Source organism: Phycodurus eques, chromosome 11 (genome assembly GCF_024500275.1).
Source record: "Phycodurus eques isolate BA_2022a chromosome 11, UOR_Pequ_1.1, whole genome shotgun sequence".
Classification (NCBI taxonomy): Eukaryota; Metazoa; Chordata; class Actinopteri; order Syngnathiformes; family Syngnathidae; genus Phycodurus; species Phycodurus eques.
Genome location: NC_084535.1, coordinates 1,906,753 through 1,929,595, shown reverse-complemented (window position 1 = coordinate 1,929,595; position 22,843 = coordinate 1,906,753). Strand labels below are relative to the sequence as shown.

Sequence of the window (22,843 nt, the reverse complement as noted above, 5' to 3'; positions counted from 1 at the left end):
AGTTTTGGTGTTTTATACATCATCATTCACTCAGTTCAAATTGTTACATTTGCATCCTTCATTTACTAAAATCAAGTCAAGCCATTCATGTTGCACTATCCTAAAAAGAAAAGACTTGAACTGATATGCAGTATACTGTATATTATTGATGCCATTGTTGTTTTTATAGCATAATTCAGACTGTTGAAACGGTTTCTGATGCACTTGTCTGCGTAGCTCGTTTCCTAAAAAGGAAGACAAACTATTGTTGTTGCACATTCTTTAAGCTGTTACATAGAGTATATATTATCAAGGACATTATTTAGTAGTAACCTCGTTTTTATCGCATAATAATTCTGTCTTTGTCATTCATTTTTTTCCTAAAAAATTTCCTAAATAGAGAAGATTTTATTTCAGGGATTGATGTTTTTATACTATAATCAATCACAATGTTCAAACTGTTACTGTTTCCCAAAACGTTGTCTTCTTTTCGGGAAACAGTAGCTATTGCGTTGCTCTTTCCGAAAAAGTTTGTGTTTTTAAAGCATCACAAATCCGAAGGTTCAAAACCTTTACACGTGCACTTGGCTGCGTCGTTCATTTGCTAATAAGAAGACAGACTAACGATGTTTCCCTTCCCTAAAAAAAAAATTGAAACGCTATTATATTTACAGTATTATTAAGGGCAATGATGCTTTTAGAGCACAATTCAGGCTGTTCCAACTGTGACTTGTGCTGGCTTTGCTTTTTAATAAGAACACAAAACTATTGATGTAACACTTTCTTAAAAAGAAGACACTGCAGCTTGGTTATATTATTGAATTACATTTTGCTCCCGCGTTGAGCTAAACTGTGAACACAAAAACGAGGATTTTTGTGGTGGCGTTCCACCTACGCGGGTGCCGTGATGTGTCGAAATCTCCGAGGTACAACTTGATGAGCTGCGAAATGCCAACCGATCGCTCACTTTGAGCGAGCAAACAGATTTGTCGGCAAACAAACGAGCACGTTGAACACGGAGCAGCTGCGCAAACATCAACGCCGCATCAAGGCCGAAGAATTGAATCCACAAAATCCGTACGGCCTTTTGTTCACATTTTGTTCCTGGAGTGCCAACACAGACGACCGCTGAGATAGGAGAGTCGTCGGCCGTCTCCGGGATACCTTCGGCCCTAATTGCCGTCGCCGCCGACTAATTGCTGTTGACACCTCTCTTTAATTTGCGTGACGGGGAGGAAATCTCCTCTCTTGGTGTCCCATTCCGCGTTTCAAATTCAACAAGATGAGTCCGGTTAGGAAGATTCTGCGATGCATAAGATCAGGAAGATCATAGATTTTATCGTAAAAGTCCTATGGTGGGGAAATGGAAAAAAGCTGTTCCACAAAGCCAACGTATTCCAAATATTCTCTTCTTTATTCGTATACCAGCAGAGTGGATTTGAAATAAAGCAATGTTCGTGTCTTAAGAATGACTGGCAACATGGACTGGCAAATGCTCATCTTATTACAGATTATTTTCTTGTTTGTTTAATTTCGCTGGCACTTTAGACACAGCAATTTTTGTACAAGACATTTTAAAAAGTAGCTAATTTTGTCTTCTTTAAGACTTCTCCGAATGCAAATCAATGTAATATTCTTCAATGGCTTTTCCATCGAGAGGCATTGCAAATCCAAACGGAGTCACTGAGGACATGCTAATGGACTCGCTGTCACTGGAGGGTTGCCACCTGTTTCACACACAAACCTGCGACTTTTATTCACCGCGCAAACGCACACAAAGCCCTTCAAGGCAAACAAACACACACACACAGTGACTCTGTGATGCTAACGAGCTGTCAGGTGCCCTCAATGAGTGTTGCACCTGTAGCGACAGCGCTAGCACGCTGCCGCAGCGCCTCCGGGGATGCGATGCCTTTACTTTTTGCTTGTCGCCCGTTAGCGCGCTTATGTTAGGGCAGCTCGCGTGCACGTGTGCTCATATTAAATGTGACAAAAATGATAACGTTAATAGCCGAAATAAAGATTTAGAGGAACACTATTTTATCTTTGCAAGGAGGGAAGATATACCGTGATGGAAGCGTTTTGGAGGCACCACAGAAAAAAAAAAAAAAAAAAAAAAAAAAAAAAAGTTCACGTTATATATAAGTGCTGCTCATTGTGGGGAAACTTAATTTAGTTAAGTACAGTGAACTGCCGTTTATAGATGAAACTGTGACATAGCGAGACCATATAAAAACATTTTAAGGACTATTTTTCCGCTCCTATATCCTTTAAACATGTTTAAATGTCACGATTAGGTTATTTGAAGGCGAGGAAGGCAAAGCAAAAACGTGGAAGACCCAAGTGCAGGGGAGCAGGGAGGCAAAAATTATATTGGAGTTCCCAAAAAAAAAAAAAGGGGGGGGGGGGGGGGGCAAACAAGCAACACGGATAAAGCAAACTAAACGAAGTCCCACAACAGATAATCAAAGTAACAAAGAAACACTTGAATAAACCAAAAATGGAAACAAAACATGACCGGTAACTAAGACGTGGCACAGACAGAGACGATGACACCTGACAATGACAACGAACCCACAAGAAGTGAAAGAAACCAGGGAACTAAATGCAAACAGATTGACGAGACAACGAGGAACAGCTGCACAAGACACGAGTGGCTGGAGAGGGCCGATTGGTCGACACAAGGGAGAAGGTTGACGACAACGGGTGGACGCAATAACTAAATGAGCACACGACATGTACAACGTGGAACACAGGAAAACAGGGAACAAAACTAAACACAACCGAAACCAAAACCAAAACCCAGACCATGACATGAAACTTACGAAAACACACGCACATTTCTTAAAACACACTTTTTAAAAGTATTCCTTAGCACCTGTTCTCAATCTCTTGCTGTCAAGAAATGTGCGACTCTCATATAACATGACTTTGCGACAAGGAAAAGAAGACTCCTCTCTCACTCACACAGTTCTCCAAATAAGAGGCAGTTAAAGTTTATACGTAAACGGAAAGTACCTGATCATCATTGGAACAAAAACATTTTACTCAACGTAACGATTTCATTACACTGATATCAATCAATGCCAGCGTTGCTATCGATGATTATTTGAATGACTTTTTAGACAAATTGACTACTTGCTCTGTACAGTGGTATTCCTCAGGGCTCAGTCATAGGGCCCTCCATTTTTTAAACATGCAACGTTACACTTGGAATACTTCAGTGTTACACTTCAAACCCAAATGGCTACTCCCTGTGCAATCGTACGCATGGGTCCTTGAGACTTTTTCGCATATGCCCTCATAATAAATGTGTACCCAATTTCATGTCGATTGCTCAAACTTGAGTTAGGGGCTCATTTTTAAACTGACACATAAAACAATTGACAACTAAACATCGTATATTTAAACACCAAATTGTTCAACCAAACCATCACATTTCATCTCATGAAAGTCCGCTAGCCTAATGCTAACATATAATATGAAATGCCATAGACAGGCTAACCTAAATGAACATTGTTGTCACAATTATTCTAAACCTTGTGGAAGTATTAAAAAATAGTTTAGACTAACACAGAACTGTTTGTATTTCCGAACTGTTCGTAGGGTGAATGTTTGTGAATAATAAAAGTTTGTGATACAGTGAGGCACGTGAAAGATGAACTGCGATATAGCGGAAGAGCTACTTTTCATGCAATACATATATTGGGTTATTGTTCGTCTTCTGTCAGAAAAAAAATAGTTGAGTTTATGTAAAATATTAAAAATAGTTCAAATGTATGACTCTTGAAAAGTTACGCATCAGTCATTTACTTGTGTACACGACGACAACAAAAAAATGACTCAGTGACTTTGAAGGCTTCCATGATGAAAGTTTTGATGACAAAGCATTCTCCATGTGATGATGATGATGATGATGACGGTGATGCTGATGATGATGGCGAGCATGACAAATGCGTGTGCGTGTGTGCTCCAGACAGACCGACCACCGGCCTGTCTGCCACCTGAATCTCGTTCCAAAGATTCCAAATGATTAATTCCTCCGTAATCGGCATCGATGGTTGCATCTTAGCACTTTTGGAAATGGCCGTCTCGTACTAATTGTCTGTTGGAGTGTGCGCCGCATGCAGATGTTTGTTTGAGCGCGTCCTTGAGGAGACGACAAGGACGAGGTGGCGTAAATCACACGTTGAACTGCCAACTTTGCATTATGAGATTCAGAAAGACACAACGGCGCTGTTACGGACAAATCCGCTTCGTCGATGGTCAAAATAGATACATTTTCAAGTTTAAAACTTAAGAAAGAATATGATCAAAATGAATGAGCTTAATTATCATACTTTTTCTGCTATCTTTTTTAAAATTATATATATATGTTCACAGCGTATAGTTTATATATTTTATAGTGAAGCAAGCAAATGTGAGGCTGCAGAAATGTCAAATTTCTTATTTCTGAGATTTCACAATATCCACAAACTGAAAAAAAAACAAGCAAGGGATAAGTTTTATTGATTTATGTATGTATTTATTTATTTAATGTGCTCACTAAACTATTTAAATTGTAATTAATGTGGTTTTCTGCTGCGGTTCTTTTTTCTGTTTAATTGTACAGTATATATGAATTTGAATTTGCCTGCTTGCCTACTCATGAAAAAAAATATTTTAAAAATGTAAAAAAAAAATCTTACTTTTTCCTGATTTTCTTTATTTCTGTTTTATTTTATATATATATATATATATATATATATATATATATATATTTTTTTTTTTTCAATATAAATTTTTTTCAACGGCACAGTGTGTTAAATGGCAGCTAGCAGTGACACAAGAGGTGTGAAATATGTCATTTCAACAATTTTTACAGTGTTTTCTCTCGCTTCCTGAATGAGTTTATTTTGTTTTAATGCAAAGATCTAGTTGCTCGGGTCATATTGACCCATGAAAACTTTTGTTGTCCCAGAGAAACAAACAGCAGGTGGGTTACAAAATGCTGATTACTGTGCACATCCCGTTTCGAATATTTTTTTTTACCCTCTGAGGTGGCTTAATAAGCAGACGATGTAAGAAGTTGTTGTTGTGATTTTTTTAGGAGCTGCTGAGGGAGCGTCAGCAGATGGCCAGTCGTCCGTTCGCGTCGGTAGCGGTGGCTTTGGAGGCGTGCCCCGACCGCGAGGCCTGGCTACAGGTGAGCGCTTTGAGTGTCCGCTTTTTCAAATTGGTTTCCTTTGTTGTCGATGGCCATCACGAGAACAGTGGACAACCCAAAAAGCATTGCACTGCATGAGGGAAAAATGACTTTTTCATGTTGTGTGTCTGGATTGCCTGCTAAAAAAAAAGGTACGCGGTTAGCTGTTAGAATCATTAGCTTTGGATAATAAAGTCATAATACTGTTCGGCTAAGCGATCTACTTGGCGATGCGGTGATATTTGCGTTTGGCCGCGTCATGCGCCACGTGCTCCGTTTTGATTGTGAAGGTTGTTGTTGGGGTCGTCTTCCAATCGGTGATGTTCTGTACGGGACTGTCCATTTCCATCCGTTTTCAACACCGCTTATCCCGGTTAGGGTCGCGGGGCGCCGGAGCCTATCCCAGCTGGCTTCGGGCGAAAGGCGGACTACGCCCTGAACTGGTCGCCGGTCAGTCGCGGGGCACATATAGACGCGGACAACCATTCGCACTCACGTTCACACCGTCACTGAGTGGGAACTGAACCCACGCTGCCTGCACCAAAGTCAGGCGAGTGCACCGCTACACCATCAGTGACTGGACGGGACTGGTCATGTTGTTTTTGTGCTCGTGGATGTTCTCTTTCAAGCGTTGGGAATGTCGACATTTGATTTGGATTGTTGCTGTCCTCTTTGTGATTGTTGACCTTATCTTTTGTTTTTCTGGATGTTCTCCTTCGATTTTTGATATCGTCTTTGATTGTTGACATTTTGTGTTTCTGTGAGCGTTCTCTTTGGGATCATTGTTGTTATGCTTGTGATCTTCTCTGTGATCGTCAGCATTTTATTTTGATTGTTGACGTCGCCCTCGTAAATGTGGACGTTCTCTTTCGGCGCACGCTCCTTTAAGTGCGCTTGGAGCTTCACCGGCAAAGGTGCGCGTCCATCTCGACGGCGCGCTTAACGACGCAACATCTGCTCGGTTGCGAGGGCGTGCTAATTGCACACTAAAGCACGTTTACGCGCCGCTCCCTCTTTTTTATGTGATGCTAAGTCGTCGTCATCCGCCCGTTACACGCCGCGCGTCTGTGGAACGCAACAGCTGTTGTTGTGTTGAACGTCGTGCTATTTTACTGCGTGTTTACGCAAATGATGCATTCATTTCTTTAAGTAGAGCCGTGAAACCGCCAGACATTAATGCAATCTGCGAGGTCGAGCTCGTCTCCTGTTGCCTCACGGATGAAAAGTGATTGTTCTCACACCGCATCGCAGCTTCGTCGCAAAACGTGACGAGCTCCACATCCTTAACTTTGAATGAATGTATATTCCATTATTTTGACTGGCGGCTCCTCTATCATTTGTCATACGTGCCCTGACATTCGTTGGCAACCAATCAATTATTAACCCAAACCACCTGGCACAGTTCAAACGTAAAACAGGTGTTGACCTCCCAAAGTGCAAAAGGGCGAATATTGACTCGCAAAAAGTACAGCAAAAAGTCCCAAATATTTTTGATTATTGTATTTTCCCACACACAAATCACTTTTCTTTTTTTCTCCTTTTTTTTTTGGTTTTCTCTATTTTTCCTTCCAGCTCGGCACACTTCACCTTTCACCTTTGAAAATGGCACCTTACACACTCTTAGCCCCTCCGCCTGGGCATCAAATGGTACAATTTAACCATTGTCTATTTATTTATCTACGCTTACTTGCTTAAAACAATCTTGCCAAGTGGTTTTTTGTAAGCCCAGTTTTTGCAGTGTAATTCTTATGTTCAGAAAATGTCACACGCCAATAAAAAAACAAAACAAACATCCATTCATCCATTTTGTGAGCAGCTTCCCCTCACGCGGGTCGCGGGCGCGCCGGAGCCCATCCCAGCTATCGTCGGGCAGGAGGCGGGGCACACCCCGAACCGGTCGCCAGCCAATCGCAGGGCACCTACAAACAAACAACCATTTGCACTCACATTCGCACCTACGGGCAATTTAGAGTTTTCAATGAACCTAGCGTGCATGTTTTTGGGATGCGGGAGGAAAGCGGAGCGCCCGGAGAAAAGCCACGCAGGCACGGGGAGAACATGCAAACTCCACACAGGCGGGGTCGGGGATTGAACCCCGGTCCTCAGAACTGTGAGGCAGAGGCTCTAACCAGTCGCACACTGTGACAAAACAAACAAACAAACAAAACGTTCCCCGGCCGTACTGTGTACTCCCCAATACTTGTTGGGCGCCTTCGCCCCCTTCACCCCCACTTTGCCCCGCGATCGGCTCCGTGCGTTCGCACCTTTGTGACTGATTAACGGCGAGCCGCCATTTTGAAAATGTCGCTTCAAGTAAGCCATCCATCAATTTCCGAGGCGCTCATTTAATGTGGCGTCTTTACTCTGCCGTGGCGGGCGGGCCTTTAATGTAGATCAGCACGCAGGTGAGGAAGACGGCGATTAAGGATATTTACGACGGGTGAGCGTGAGGATGTTTGCGGCGAGGTACCCAACGAAACACGCGCGCGCGCACACTGCAGGTGAGCCTCCACTCAGTTGTCCGATAAAAGAGAACAAAAACTACGTCCGTGTCGCTCATTTCACGAATAATCTTCCTATTGTCTTTTATTTATTAAGCAAATGATCTTTTATTTATTAAGCAAATTATTCGATGGATTGATTGATTTGAAATGTTTTCTGATAGAAAGATGAGCGAACACAGCCGGCTGAACCGGCAGTCCGTGTTTGTTTAAGCACACCAGTGACATTCTGAGATTGAGGAGCAAAGTTCATATGTCGTCTTCTTCTTAGATATACAGCTACAGATACAATCAGAGCGTTTCGACGATATAGTACGAAGTAGGTTAAGTACACGGAGCGCACGTCGTTGGAGTTGTGTGTGCGTGGATATCGTGTGTTGCAGTGCGTGCGTTGTTGTTCTGCGGAGGATCGGCTGAGATCCTTTGTGCTCATGAGACGATTTTGTTCACCTTTTCTTGGTGTTCGCGAGCGGGTCGATAATAATCCTCCTCATCCATCGATATCGAACCCGCGGCAGGAAAAATTGCATTTTCGCCAGCCGTCACCATGACGGCCTTGTGCGCGCGTGATGTTTGTGTGTGCGTGTTTATTTGAGCGGGTAAGCACATTCATCTCGCCAATGCTAAGAACGGTTAAAAAAAAAAAAAATGAAGGCCATGTGAAAGCGATAGAAAATAAGGACGAAGAAAAGTTGACGAGGCGTCGGGGGGACAAAGCGGAGAGAAGACCTCGCTGTCGTCCTCCACTTGCAGACCACTCAAGTGGAGACGCGACACGACACACACGCGCACATTTACTACGCAGGTGTGCGGAGACGAAGGTTTGACCTGCTGTCTGCCACCTGTGACGAGGAGAAGACGACGGTGATGTCGTAGGATGAATCAGTCGAGTAATTAGACAAGGAGGAGCTAATTAGCTCCGCGTCATTTATCAAGTGGCATGAAAACATTGATGTATATATATATATATATATATATATATCAATGTTTATTGATATTATTTTGATTTATTTTGATTGACTTGCTTATTTTTATTATTTTGATTTTATTTTTATTGACTTGTTTTTTTATTATTTCTTCTTATTATTATTTTTATTATTTTTTGTTATTTTGTATTTCAATTATTTTTTATTTACTTGCTATTCATGACTTATTTGCTCTTTATTTATATTTGTCTGATTTGTCTTTTTTTTATTTTAGGAAATCTAATCTATCTCTAATCTGTGTGTTTGATTTATTTTGAGATTGGTTTTATTCATTTATTTTGTTACATTGCTCTTTATTTGTTTTGTTCTTTATTATTTTGTATTATATCTATTTTGTATTATATAATATATATTATATAACTGGTTAGTTGCGAGGTTGCGGGTTCAAATCCGGCCCCGCCTGTGTGGAGTTTGCATGTTCTCCCCGTGTGGCTGCGTGGCTTTTCTCCGGGTACTCCGCTTTCCTCCCACATCCCAAAAACATGCATGCTTGGTTCATTGATGACTCTAAATTGCCCATAGGCGGGAATGTGAGTGCGAATGGTTGTTTGTTTCTGTGTGCCCTGCGATTGGCTGGCGACCGGTTCAGGGTGTACCCGCCTCTCGCCCGAAGTTACCTGGGCTGGGCTCCGGCACGCCCGCGACCCGCGGGAGGATAAAGTAGTACAGAAAATGGATGGATATATATATATAATTATTACTTGATTACATTTATTTGTTATTTTCATTATTTTAATACTATTATTGTTATTGATTTTTATTAACTTATTCATGTGTGTTTGTTTATCTATTATGTGTTTATTTTTATTTACTTGCTTATTTGTTATTCACTTTTTTATATCCATTATTTACTTGTTATTATGACTTCTTGACTTTTTACTTTATTCGTTCATTTTGTATTATTTTATGTGCTTATTAGTCCCTTATTGTTATTCGCTTGTCCGCGACTTTATTTTTGCCATTTTCTGTTGACATTGTTGATTTCACGTTTAGTTGTTTACTAGTCATGAGTAATTTGTTGTTTTTTGTTGTTGTTCACTTGCTATTTTCTCCTCGTTATGTGTTTATTATGTATGTATTCATGTAATTGTTACCTACGTACTTGCGATTTCCTTGCTGCGCCACCGTCGAACTGAAGAATGCGGCGGCGTGAATTTGTTGTTGATCTGCCGCAGCATCTCCTTGATTGCAGGGATGAAGCTGCCACTTTGCACCCTAACACCGTCTGAGCCTTAAAGGGATTTTTTGGGTTTTTTTTTTTTTTATTCTTCTTGTTGCCCTCAGGAAAAAAAAAAAACTACCTCAAACGATGTGGACATCCCCCCCACCCCCAAGGAAAAAAAACCCCACTGCGCCCCCCCCCCCCCACCCTTCCCTCACGTCGACATCCTCAGGACACAAGATGAATCTTCACGCTCTAACTCCACATTTTCACTCCTTTCCTTTGAGACACACACACACACACACGCGACTCCCCAGGGAGGAGCTCCATAGAGCCGTCCCATTTTTTAGGACGTGGAAAAGATTGGACACGAGCATTTTGCGCACGGCGGGGGCCGACACGGACGGACGCCCCGATGGGTCGCGGGGGAAGCGGGGTCGGGCAAGGCGCCGGGCGGGGGGTGCTCGTTATCGACACGACCGTGTTCTCGGAGCTCGGGAGGTTTTAGGGAAGGTCTGCTTCAATCTTGATCAAAAGTGGAAGCGGGGGATGAGTCGTTCTGACCAACAAGAGCTTGAACGCCTCAAATCCGGGTTGCAACGCAGGGTTACTGTTTCAGAGGAAGGTCTCAAGGCTGAATTGGGGTTTTCAATGAAGGTCTCGTGGCTGAATTTGGGTTTTTAATGAAGGTCTCAAGGCTGAATTTGGGTTTTCATTGAGGGTCTCAAGGCTGAATTTGGGTTTTCATTGAGGGTCTCAAGGCTGAATTTGGGTTTTCAATGAGGGTCTCATGACTGAATTTGGGTTTTTAATGAAGGTCTCAAGGCTGAATTTGGGTTTTTAATGAGGGTCTCGTGGCTGAATTTGGGTTTTAAATGAAGGTCTCAAGGCTTGAATTTGGGTTTTCATTGAAGGTCTCATGGCTGAATTTGGGTTTTAAATGAAGGTCTCAAGGCTGAATTTGGGTTTTCATTGAAGGTCTCATGGCTGAATTTGGGTTTTTAATGAAGGTCTCAAGGCTGAATTTGGGTCTTTAATGAGGGTCTCGTGGCTGAATTTGGGTTTTAAATGAAGGTCTCACAGCTGAATTTGGGTTTTCATTTAGGGTCTCAAGGCTGAATTTGGGTTTTCAATGAGGGTCTCATGACTGAATTTGGGTTTTTAATGAAGGTCTCAAGGCTGAATTTGGGTTTTTAATGAGGGTCTCGTGGCTGAATTTGGGTTTTAAATGAAGGTCTCAAGGCTGAATTTGGGTTTTCATTGGAGGTCTCATGGCTGAATATGGGTTTTTAATGAAGGTCTCAAGGCTGAATTTGGGTCTTTAATGAGGGTCTCGTGGCTGAATTTGGGTTTTAAATGAAGGTCTCACAGCTGAATTTGGGTTTTCATTGAGGGTCTCAAGGCTGAATTTGGGTTTTCAATGAGGGTCTCATGACTGAATTTGGGTTTTTAATGAAGGTCTCAAGGCTGAATTTGGGTTTTTAATGAGGGTCTCGTGGCTGAATTTGGGTTTTAAATGAAGGTCTCACAGCTGAATTTGGGTTTTCATTGAGGGTCTCAAGGCTGAATTTGGGTTTTCAATGAGGGTCTCATGACTGAATTTGGGTTTTTAATGAAGGTCTCAAGGCTGAATTTGGGTTTTTAATGAGGGTCTCAAGGCTGAATTTGGGTTTTCCTTGAAGGTCTCATGGCTGAATTTGGGTTTTTAATGAAGGTCTCAAGGCTGAATTTGGGTCTTTAATGAGGGTCTCGTGGCTGAATTTGGGTTTTAAATGAAGGTCTCACAGCTGAATTTGGGTTTTGATTGAGGTTCTCAAGGCTGAATTTGGGTTTTCAATGAGGGTCTCATGGCTGAATTTGGGTTTTTAATGAGGGTTTCAAACGGAAGTTAGACTTTCAAATTCAGGCTTGAAACCTGGGTTAGGATGTAATCATGGGTTACGGTACTAACACAGGCTTGTTAGTGTTTCCACTTGTGGTTTCAAGCATGGGTTAAGGTTACAAATTAGGGTTTCACGTTTCTTCTCTGGGCTACAGGCTTTCAAGCCTGTGTTAGGGTTTCAATCAAAGGTTATGGTTTCAAGTTATGGAGTCAAACCTCGTTTAGGATTTCAAACAGGAGTTAGGGTTTTAAACAGTTGTTAGGGTTTCAGATTAGGGTGAGGTTTCGGGTTTAGGGTTAGAACCTGGAGTTTGGGTTTGAAATTATGGTTTTAAGCCTAAATTAGTATTTCAAACAAAGGTTAGTGCTTCAAGTTATGGTTTTAATTTAACAAGACTTAGGGTTTCAAGTCAGTGTTGCAGGCAGGGGTTAGGATGTTAAATTAGGGCTTCAAGCCTAAATTAGGGTTTTAAACAAGAGTTAATGTTTCAAATTGTTTTTACATAAGAGTTTGGGGTTCAAATCACGGTTTTAAACAGGAGTTCAAGTTTTGAACGAGGGTTAAAACAAGGTCTTTAAACGAGGGTTTCGGTTTCAAATTCGGCTTTCAAGGCAGGTTTCAGGTTTCAAAGTACAGTAAGGACTTCAAATTGTGGGTTAGGTTCCAAATGAAGATTTCAAACTAATGGTGAGATTCCAAGCCAGGGTTAAGAGTTTCCTATAAGCGCTTCAAACGAAAGGCCTGGTTTTCGCATTCTGGTTTCAAGCCGTGGGTAGGGTTTGGAGCCTGGGTGAGGGTTTCGCAGAAGCACGATTGTATTGTTTGAACTTCAACTGCTGACAACCCGCCCACCGCGCTTGCCTGCGCAACTCGAGCGTAGACGAACGAATGTGTCAATGTCGTCGCAAAACCCCCCGGGGAGCAGGCCGCCCCCTTAACAGACCTTTTTGACATTATGGGATGTTTTTCGTGCGTTAAGGTAACACCGGTCGCCGATGACGACGTTCATCCAAAGTTCAGGAAACGTTTCGGTTCTCATTTCCAACCGCAAGTCACGTCTGCTTTTGACATTATGAAAGATCTTCACGTCTTGTAATCTTTCCTAAGACTTGAAAAAGACCTCGACTTCATTAAAAAGGAACCCCTGCGCATAACTCTTTTTGCAGACCCGGCACCAAAACCGCATCCGGCGCGCAAACCGGACATTAGGGCCAATCACACCGCAACCTGACCCGCTAAAATAACATCCACGATTTTACCCTTAAATTGGCAAACAGCTGTCGTCAAGAAAAATGCAACATCTTGCTGCAATGTTTTTATATCATAGCGTTCCAATTCAATTTGACACGGCAACATTAAAATTGCTCGGCATGTCTGTCGTGACGAGACCCTCAAAAAAGTCCCAAGAAAAAAAACCCATTATGGTTTAAAGTGGCCATTTGCAGTGGTCCCAGAATGACCCTGCCAGCCCCTGAAGCCTGTTTTACTTGGCAACGGGACATTTGGTCGACATTTCGGGCCCGTCATAACTCGACCCGCGAAAAAAAACGTCCTGCCTTCAAAGACACGGCAAGTCTGCCATTTTGTTCCGAAGCAGCCATTTGAGGCTTATTTCGAAAAATTCAGGCCCTGAAGTCATTTTCGCGAGCCACAATGAGATTCCCTCGCCATGTCTAACTGGCTTTGACTTGAGAACATGACAATTGGTAAACGTTAGTGGCGTAACCATTCATTCATCATATCGATGTATCAATTCATACAATTGACCCCCCCCCCCCTCCCCTTTGTTTTATTGCAAAACAATACAATTAATCAACTTTTATTCAGAAGACTCATAGTCCATTCGAAAACACATACAGTACACAATAAGACACATTAAAGGAAAGTAGATCAGGAAAAGTTTCATCTTTAATGGCCATAATTAGTTTTTCCGCTTACAACAATGAGAGTTTAAGAAATGTCCCCTGCGCTGTCCAGTATGCAGGTTTTTATTTCACATTCACACTGGATGAATTTTGGACTCAAAAGTTACTGAATCGATTTCCAGCCACTGGATCATTTCGGATCGGATCTTAATGAACCAATGTCGTCCTTGAATCGAATCGGCAACCATAAATCGTGATGTGAATCGAATCGCAAACGAATCGTTACGCCCTTAGTAGACGTGTATCATGAGGAGATCCACAAAAAATTCTCAAGAAGTCATGCTTGAAAAGACACGGAAAGTCTGCCATTTTGGTTTGAAGCAGCCATTTTAGGGTTGTTCTTCTTTCCACCCACCATGTATAGGATCTGTGTGTGTGTGTGTGTGTTGGCGCGGTTAATCATCAGGTCTTGGCGTGCGACCTTTGTGGCGTAGCTGAGCATAAAGGTTGAACGCGATCGATAGCGCGGAAACATTATCCGTAGCGTCGGATGTCGTAACGCGATGCGCACCATCTCGTCTCGCCGGTGCCCGTAAGGATCTTATTTTGTCTTATCAACGCGTGTACTTAATGTTCACGCGTGCGTATGCGTGCATTTGCAGGCGCTGCCGAAGGCCATCGCCACGGAGCCGTGTTGGGGGAGCGGAGCCGCCGTTCTCACCGTGCTGATGTTTTTACCCAGAATGTCGTGTGGAACGCCGCCGCCGGGACAATCTGGTACACACGTCAAATTTTAAGTTTCATGTTTTTTTGTTTTTTTTTTAAATAAGCAGAGATTTGCTAGCTCCTGAGCATTAAAAGGTTTCAAGAAGCCACGCCCTTGGGATCATTTGGCTCGGTTCCGGGTGTGCCTCAAAGACGAAACAAGTGTCGTCCTGGAGATTTGGGCCGATTGCTACCAAATTTGAGGCACCCACACCAGACAGATGAAGGAATCTAACTTGTGAAGAGTTTTAGTTTGCGTGATTGTGTGTGGGTGAAGCATGGCAGCAAAGTTTGATGACTGGCAATAAAACCTTTTCCAACAAAAATTAAGTCAACCCCTGGAGCCAAATTCGTTCAGCAACATGAAATTTGGTAGACCCATTTGTCATGAGGAGACTCCAAAAAGTCTCAAAATGCCAAGCCTGAAAAGACCCGGAAATCTGCCATTTTGGTTCAAAGCGGCCAGTTGCAGCTCATTTCAGTCATTGTCGGGTGTCCTTCACAGACAAACTTTCCAAAAGATTTATTTCGGATTCCTTCTAACTTTTAAGCACGTATACTACACAGACGGACGGCACTACTTTGCGAATAATATGAGTTTCTGTTGTTGTGAGCGGGCGGAGCATGATACCAAAGTTTGATAAGTGACCAAAGAAGGGGTCAACAAGATACAGGTGATACTTGGTCATTTCCAAGGTCCGTTTCAATAAAGACACGATTGTAGTAATTCAGTTCTTGAACTTAAAATAAAAAGAGCAGCAACCAAAAGTCCGTTGATTGGCCTTCTTACGTACTTCCGATCTCGCCAGCGACGGGCCAAATAGTTCCCGGTTTACTTCCTGCTCCATTTACAACATTTGCCAAATGAACAGACAGCAAAATTGGAGCACTTGAACTTTCTGAAAAATGAGGAAATATAATATTGTGAATGGTGCAGTGAGTTTAACCCGAGGCACTCCGGTTTCCTCCCACATCCCAAAAACATGCATGAATTGGAGACTCTAAATTGCCCGTAGGCACGACTGTGAGCGCGAATGGGTGTTTGTTCGTATGTGCCCTGCGATTGGCTGGCAACCGGTTCAGGGCGTACCCCGCCTCCTGCCCGATGACAGCTGGGATAGGCTCCAGCAACCCCGCGACCCGCGTGAGGAGAAGCGGCTCAGAAAATGGATGGATGGTGAGAGGGGAAGTGTCTCACAGACCTGGTTCACAAAGTCCATTAAGCAGCACGAAATCGGGTAGACGTATCATCACGAGCGGACCTCCCAATCCGGATCGATGCCGGCGACTCTCCTGACGCTGTGAGATCACGTGACACTCGATAGCCCCGAAACTCCTCCCGACATCTTCCCAACTGGACCCTCAAAGCTTTTTGCTCGCTCGGCACAAATCTTTTGTGTTCGGTCTCAATTTTGTCTTCTCGCCTGCAGCTTTCGCTTCTCTCATTGTTGTTGGTTTTAAGCTTCGGCTGAGGGTTAGATTTGGGGTTAAGGGTAGATTCAGGGTTGGTAGGTGTTGTTATGGTAAGGGTTAGTCGCATCTCACTTCTGATTAAAATTCAATTGCCGTTCATGAACTTCCCCGTTACGGCTAAGCGTCTCCTGGTTTTAGTTTAAAAAAAAATAAATAAATAAAAAGTGTAAAACCACCAGGGAGCGTGAAAGTGGAGATAAAAGAGGAGGCGCCCACCCGCGTCCCCCCCCCCCCCCCCTTACGTCCCCCAGGGAGACTCTCAGAGGAGGGTCAGGCCGGCGTCCTCCATTGATGTCGGCCCCGCGCCAGCCTCGTCTACCGCCGGCCGGCCTCGCTGGGAGAAGCTTCAAGAGGAATACTCCGTGAGGACGTTCCACTTTTAGCTGCTTTTTGTTTGCAAAAAGCAGCGGCCTCCTTTGAGTCGCATCCCTCCAGGTTTTTCCACTAAACCACCCAGACCAAAGTAAAAATAACCATTTCAAAATAAAGGGCGTGAAATAAAAATGCATTTTAAAGTTAAAACATGGGGGGGGGGGGGGGGGGGGGGGGGGGGGAACGGAATCAATAAATACATACATTTCAAATTCTAAATTATGAGTTTATTTTTGAAATAAGGAACTCAAAATGTAATTCAAAAAACATGACATAATTGCAAAAACATTCAATTGTATACAATTGCATATTACATGAAAAAACTACAATGTAATCAATAATTCAATAAATCAAATGAAATTAATAATTCTAATTCAACTAAATAAAAAATAAAATAAATCACATTAAATGAAAATTTTGAATTATAAATAAATGCATTTCTTTTAAGTTCAAAATACAAGACTGAATAACAAATCTAATAAAATTATTTAAAAAATCTCACTAAAATTCTGTTCAAAAAAACTATTACCTTAACTACAGCAACATTAAATTAAGAAATACAATTTCACGTGATTATAATAACATTAACTTAAAAAGCAAACATGGAATCAATAATTAAAATGAATAAATCAACTGAAAAGACAAATTTAAATTTAACCAAATAACGGGCTAAATCATTTTTTAAAAACTGCCGACCAGTTGAGGGTGTGCCCGCCTCTCGCCCGAAGATAGCTGGGATAGGCTCCAGCACGCCGCGACCCGCGTGAGGAGAAAGCGGCACAGAAAATGGGCGGATGCATTCAAATTTAAAAGAGAAATACAATTCAACAATTATTACTTTTACTTTAGCACAGATAGCGCCTCACAAAAAAAACAACAACAACAACAAAAAAGTTTTGTTATGAAATAGGACAGGAAAAGTCTCCTCCCATCTCAGATGCTTTTGTCCCGCGTTTCCGTGACGATGTTCACCAACGTGGCGTCGCCCGCTGAGCTAACGACATCATTGTGCCACCTGCTTTGATGATTAAGCGAAGCAAAGTAAAGCACACTTATTTATCCAGCGCATTTCATACACAAGGTAACACAATGTGCTTTACATGATTAAAATCATGGAAAAACAAAGCAAAAAACAGCTGATAAACATTTAAAACAAAGGGGAAAAACAAATAAAATACAAACACAATCAAAACAGCGTACAGTGCAAGAAATATCATTTAAAAGTGGAAATGCTCTAAAAAGCACGAGAAAAAAACCTTTTTTGAACCTGGACTTCAAAACATGCACACTTGGGGCAACGACGTCTTCCATTTGTGTGCAGCCTAATCGCCAAATGCTGCTTCACCGTGTTTGCTTTGGACTCCGTGCTCCGCTATTTGACCCGAGTCTGTCCATCTCAGAGCCCTACTGGGTTTATATGCCATTAGCATTTCATTCATGCATTCAGGACCCAAACCGTTTCGTGATTTATAGACCAGTAGCAGAACTTTAAAATCTATTCTCAAGCTGACTGGAAGCCAGTGTAAAGACTTCAGAATTGGAGTCATATGCTCGGACCTCTTTGTTCTGGTCAGAACTCGAGCTGCAGCATTCTGAATGAGCTGCAGCTGTTTGAATGCTCTTTTTAGGGAGTGCAGTCAGAAGACCATTACAATAGCCAAGTCTACTTAAGATAAAAGCATGGATGAACTTCTCCTGGTCTGCTTGACACATGCAAGCTCTGGATTATGTTCTTCAGATGGTAGAAGGCAGTTTTACTTTAATTTAGGTTAAATAATATTTTAAATTAGGTTAATGTCACGCAAGTCAGCTGCCAAAACAATCCCATCAAAGCTTGCTGGCCCGCGTGCTCTTTTGATGACTTTTGAGCAATTTAATTTGCTAATGGATGTGAAAAAAGAGGCTTTGTCACACGTGGAATATTAATGTTATTATTAAAAGTAATCCACTATACGCGGAACGTCACGTGACTTCCTGTGTGAGCTACGCTACGCTAACGAGCGTGACTACGATTTGATGACGTGACGGTTTGAACCCAAAGCCATACACAAAAACGTTAGTTTTGTGTATGCCTGGCGTCTTTGGACAAAAGTTAAATACATTTCATATCATTTGTTCATACAAATAACACGATATGATATGATATATGTAAACATGGAATATTGTCATCTTTGTTGGCTCTGTGGTGACATTGCAGCCGTTTAAAGTTTGGACGGGCGCTTTGTCCCGATCCCCATCACCAATCCCCCGAACCGGGATCAAGTGCTTCGACCCGTTCTGCCGAATGCAGAAGTAGGTTGCGTGTATTCCGGATTGGTCAAAAGACACTAAGATGGGACCAAAAAGGTACAATTTGATGTAAATAGTATATTATAGATACATTTAAAGGGTTTGAAACGACAAACTCAGACAATCAATATCAAATGTTTCCTGTTTGGTCCTCTGGGACGTTGGTGGCTGTTTTTATTCCTTTGGGACTTCCTACTTCTCCTGTGACTTTTTGTGACTTCCTGTTTGTCTTGTCCCAGGACTTCGCGTGTCTCTTACTTCCTGTTCGATGTTGTATGTTGCTTCCGATGTGACTTCCTGTTAGACTTTGTGACTTCCCGGTTCTTGACATTAGCGACCTGTGGACTTTCTTCCTCTGACTTCCTGTTCGACTTTCCCCATTAATTCCTGTTTGACTTCCTGTTTGTCTTCTTCAAGGACTTCCTGTGTATATTCCTCTGTAACTTGCTGTTTAGATTTCAGTGTGACTGCCGATGTGAGTTCATAGTTGTCTTTCTGTTCAACTTCCTGTTTCTGTGTTAGTGACTTCCTGATTTTCTTCCTCTGACTTCTTTTTTTACAGGACTTTCAGTTTGTTTTTTGATGTTGCCTTTCTGCGTAACTCCCTGTTTGTGTTATTTTCTGACTTTATGTATCACTTCCTGTTTGACTTGTAAAACTAAAAAAAACACGCTGAAGTCATTTGAGCTTATTTGCTGTTGTGGGTGCATTTCGTAACACAAAGGACCATTCCGATGATCTTTTTCAACTACCTTCCGTCAGGCGTGGCCATCGCCAGCGCCCTGGTGGACGCCTCGTCGCAGCAGCGAGCGACGGACATCAAGCAACGCAAACACGCTGTGCAGCACCAGGGGACTTGTGTTTGAACCCTGCGGTACACCACGCTGGGACCTCGAGTGATCTCCACCGGTGGAACAATTACGGAATGGAAATACGGATATTTTTCATCCGTGGTGGAAACTGAGTTCAATGAGGAAGTTGTTCAAAGCTTCCCACTTGGACATGAAGCTCAGATGAAGAATCTGACCCAGTAAATCCTGATGTCTCCTCTGGAAGCTGGAACATGTCGTTTGTTTGTTTGTTTTTTTCACTTTTCCCAACAGTTATTCAGCATGTCGTCAGTGTCTCATTAATAAATCGTCTTGGACTCGCTAGGGAACTTGACTCTACAGGAGGAGCTTCTAAGAGAAGCGTTCAAGCTACTGCTACTAATGGAATTTGTAGAGAAACTTCACGTTAATTATGCAACTTTGACAAATATAATTCAAAAATGTTTTTTTTTTTAATGACAGAAGACTAAAAATCACCCTCCTAATTTTTTTCCCCACAGTACATGTCTAATTTACATGTTCTGTCCTGTTGTCCTTTGACTTTTGTTATTTTAATGTTGAATATGTTTTGTCTGTATTATTAGCATTATTTTATTATATTAATTGTCTTATTAAGAAAGGCAGCCGAGCAGGGCATTGACAATAAAAAGAACTTTGCTACTGAATCACTCGTCTCACTAGCAGTTGCAAGCTTGATTTTTAGCACCCCAAATGTTTTGATTTTGCAGCAAAAAAGAAACGACTTGAAGTGTTCTTTCAAGATAATCGCATTTGTTTTTTGGAGGAAACATTTTTTTGTGTGTTTTTTCTTAAGTACGACAATCATATAAGAATAAAGTTGTATAGTCGATGGACAAAAAAAAAAAAAAAAAAACTTATCCCAAGATGTTGGTGATTATCATTATATATAATGAAAAATGGTTTTAAATCAAATGTTTTTCTACCAAAAGTCCACCATTTTATTTTAGTGAAGATTCTGGTTTTTTTTCGGGAAAAAAATTACTTTTATCGTAACATTGCAACTTTTTCTTTAAAACTGACTGTTTTTTTAAATATTAAAAATAAAGTTTTGAAATGTGCTCCCCAAAATCATAATCTTATGAGGATCAAATATTTTGGGCGATTTCTTTTTAAAATGACCATGGATCATGGAGCCTATCCCAGCTATCATCGGGCAGGAGGCGGGGTACACTGTGAACTGGTTCCCAGCCAATCGCAGGGCACATACAAACAAGCAAACAACCATTCGCACTCACATGCACGCCTACGGGCAATTTAGAGTCTTTCATTAATCTTGCATGCTTGTTTTTGGGATGCGGGAGGAAAGCGGAGCGCCCGGAGAAAACCCACGCAGGCACGGGGAGAACATGCAAACCCCACACGGTCGGGGCCGGGGATTGAACCCGGGTCCTCAGAACTGTGAGGCAGACGCTCTAACCAGTTAGCACCATGCCGCCTAATATAGTCTTTTTTTCAAGGGGGGGAGTTATGAGAATAAATTCAAAGTTGTCAAGATTGATGTTTTATTTCCAAAATTATTAAGAAATTATTAAATGATTAAGATTAGAAAATTGGAATCTTCCGAGAATAAAGTCCAATTTTTCAAGATTCAAATTTTCTATCCAAAAGAAAACAGTTTTAATCGTACGAGAAGACAGTTGTCAATAAATAAAAAGTCATCTCAGGATGCTGGTGATGTTAAATTATTTCATCAATATTTCACGTCTATTATTGTACAGTAACAAAAAAAAAACCTGCCAATTTAGCAGCGTTATGATTTGATTTGATTTGATTTGGATGAAAAGAAGTTATTGGGAAAAATAAAAACATTGTCAATGTTGAATAGAAGGTGATGGCTCCTGTGGAGGAACTTGAAGAGGAGCTAAAACGTTGGCCCTCCTGGTTGATGGAGGTCGATTTTATAGAAGGAAAAAAAAGGCTGACAAAGTTGATCTGACTTTTCTGTTTCAAGATGTTTTAAAAGGCGGCCGGCGGCCATTAGTGGGGAGATAAGTGCTGCTTTTGTGTACATGAAAGACGAGCGTTTTTAGCTGTAAGTGGACGCCTGGCAGCGACGCGGCTTCACACGTCAGCAAGAAAACAACCAAGGCCAACCCCCCCACCCCCGGAGAGCTCCTTAATGCACCCCCCCACGCCCCGCCTCCCTTCATCCAGCCATGCGATGTTGGAAGATGTGAAGACGTTCAATACGTGAGGACAGCAGCGCTTTCCGTGACCTCATACACGTCCTTACCAAGTCGACAAAACGAAGGCCTTCATTCGTAAACGAGTATTACCACGAATTCAAGTCATATTGTGGAAATCAAATCTTATCTGGACAAAGGGGTCTTAATCTTACTGGTCATTCTTTTTTTCAAGACAAAGTCAAAATCTTACGGCAGTCATGTTAAGAAGTAGATTTTAGGTGATTTGGGGAAAATGTGCCAGAGAAAGTTGCGTATTTTGAGAGTTGGATTTTTTTAAATATATTTTTTTGGTGGATAAAATGTATTCATTCTTTTCATTTTCATTCATAGTTCCACTTCTCCTCACGCGGGTCGCGGGCGTGCTGGAGCCCATCCCAGCTATCTTCGGGCGAGAGTCGGGGTACACCCTGAACTGGTCCGGCCAATCGCAGGGCACATGCAAACAAACAACCATTCACACCTACGGGCAATTAAGAGTCGTCAATGAACCTAGCACGCATGTTTTTGGGATGTGGGAGGAAACCGGAGTACCCGGAGAAAAGCCACGCAGGCACGGGGAGAACATGCAAACTCCACACAGGCGGGGCCGGGATTTTGTTAGAGGTTAGGCAAAGAGGACAAAGAAAAGTCGCGGCCCGGCTATAACCTGCCGGCCGTACAAACCTCTATTGCCCGTTTCTTTTATTCTGGTCGAGGTGAAAAAAAGTTGAACAATTTATTCGAAAATACAAAGTCAAACAATAAGGTTGGTGAAGGTTCAGCTCCTCCACTTGGTTCAGAGTAACGCCCATGGAAAAGAGATCGCAAAAGTTTTCCCGCTTGTTTTACGGCCAAAACGGCTTCCCGTCGTGATGTCATGCAGTCGCCGACCAATCCTAGCTTCAGCCTAGTGTTTGGGGTCCGTTCGGAAATTCAGTCCGACGTTCACACCGCGCCCGAGACCCCGCGGGACCCAGAGACAGAGCGTGCGCCACTAAAAAAAAAAAAAAAAAACTAACATTTTTTTCCCCTTTAAAAAGGTTGGATTGTTTTATTAAAAAAAAAAAAAAAAAAATGGGCTGCACTTCTTCAATGTTTTCATGAATAAAAGTGTATTTTCTTCAGAGAAATAATTATAACTTGTGGGAAAATGTCACATTTTTCTTTGAATGTGCTATTGAAAGAATAAAAGCAAACATATTTCTTTATTTTTTTAAAAGCTGCATTACTAGTGAAAATAAATTCTAAGAAAAAGAATCAATGAAACGTTTGAGGGGGTGAAATAAAGTCAATTCTTTTGCTAAGAAAATATTTTGGGGTGATTTTCTTTTTTTCCTTTAAAGCAATCATATTGTTTCTCAAGTCTC

General features: G+C 41.9%; 1 protein-coding gene across 1 annotated transcript in view; it reads left to right on the top strand.

Moving 5' to 3' along the window:
* Window positions 1-19,410, top strand: part of atrnl1a (attractin-like 1a) — a 111,829-nt gene extending 92,419 nt beyond the window's left edge. Inside the window, exons 28-30 of the mRNA XM_061690662.1 lie at window positions 5,069-5,164; window positions 14,224-14,338; window positions 19,223-19,410. Of these exons, the coding sequence (XP_061546646.1) occupies window positions 5,069-5,164; window positions 14,224-14,338; window positions 19,223-19,326 (315 nt within the window). The 3' untranslated portion in view covers window positions 19,327-19,410. The remainder of the gene's footprint in view (window positions 1-5,068; window positions 5,165-14,223; window positions 14,339-19,222) is intronic.
* Window positions 19,411-22,843: the final 3,433 nt, after the last annotated feature.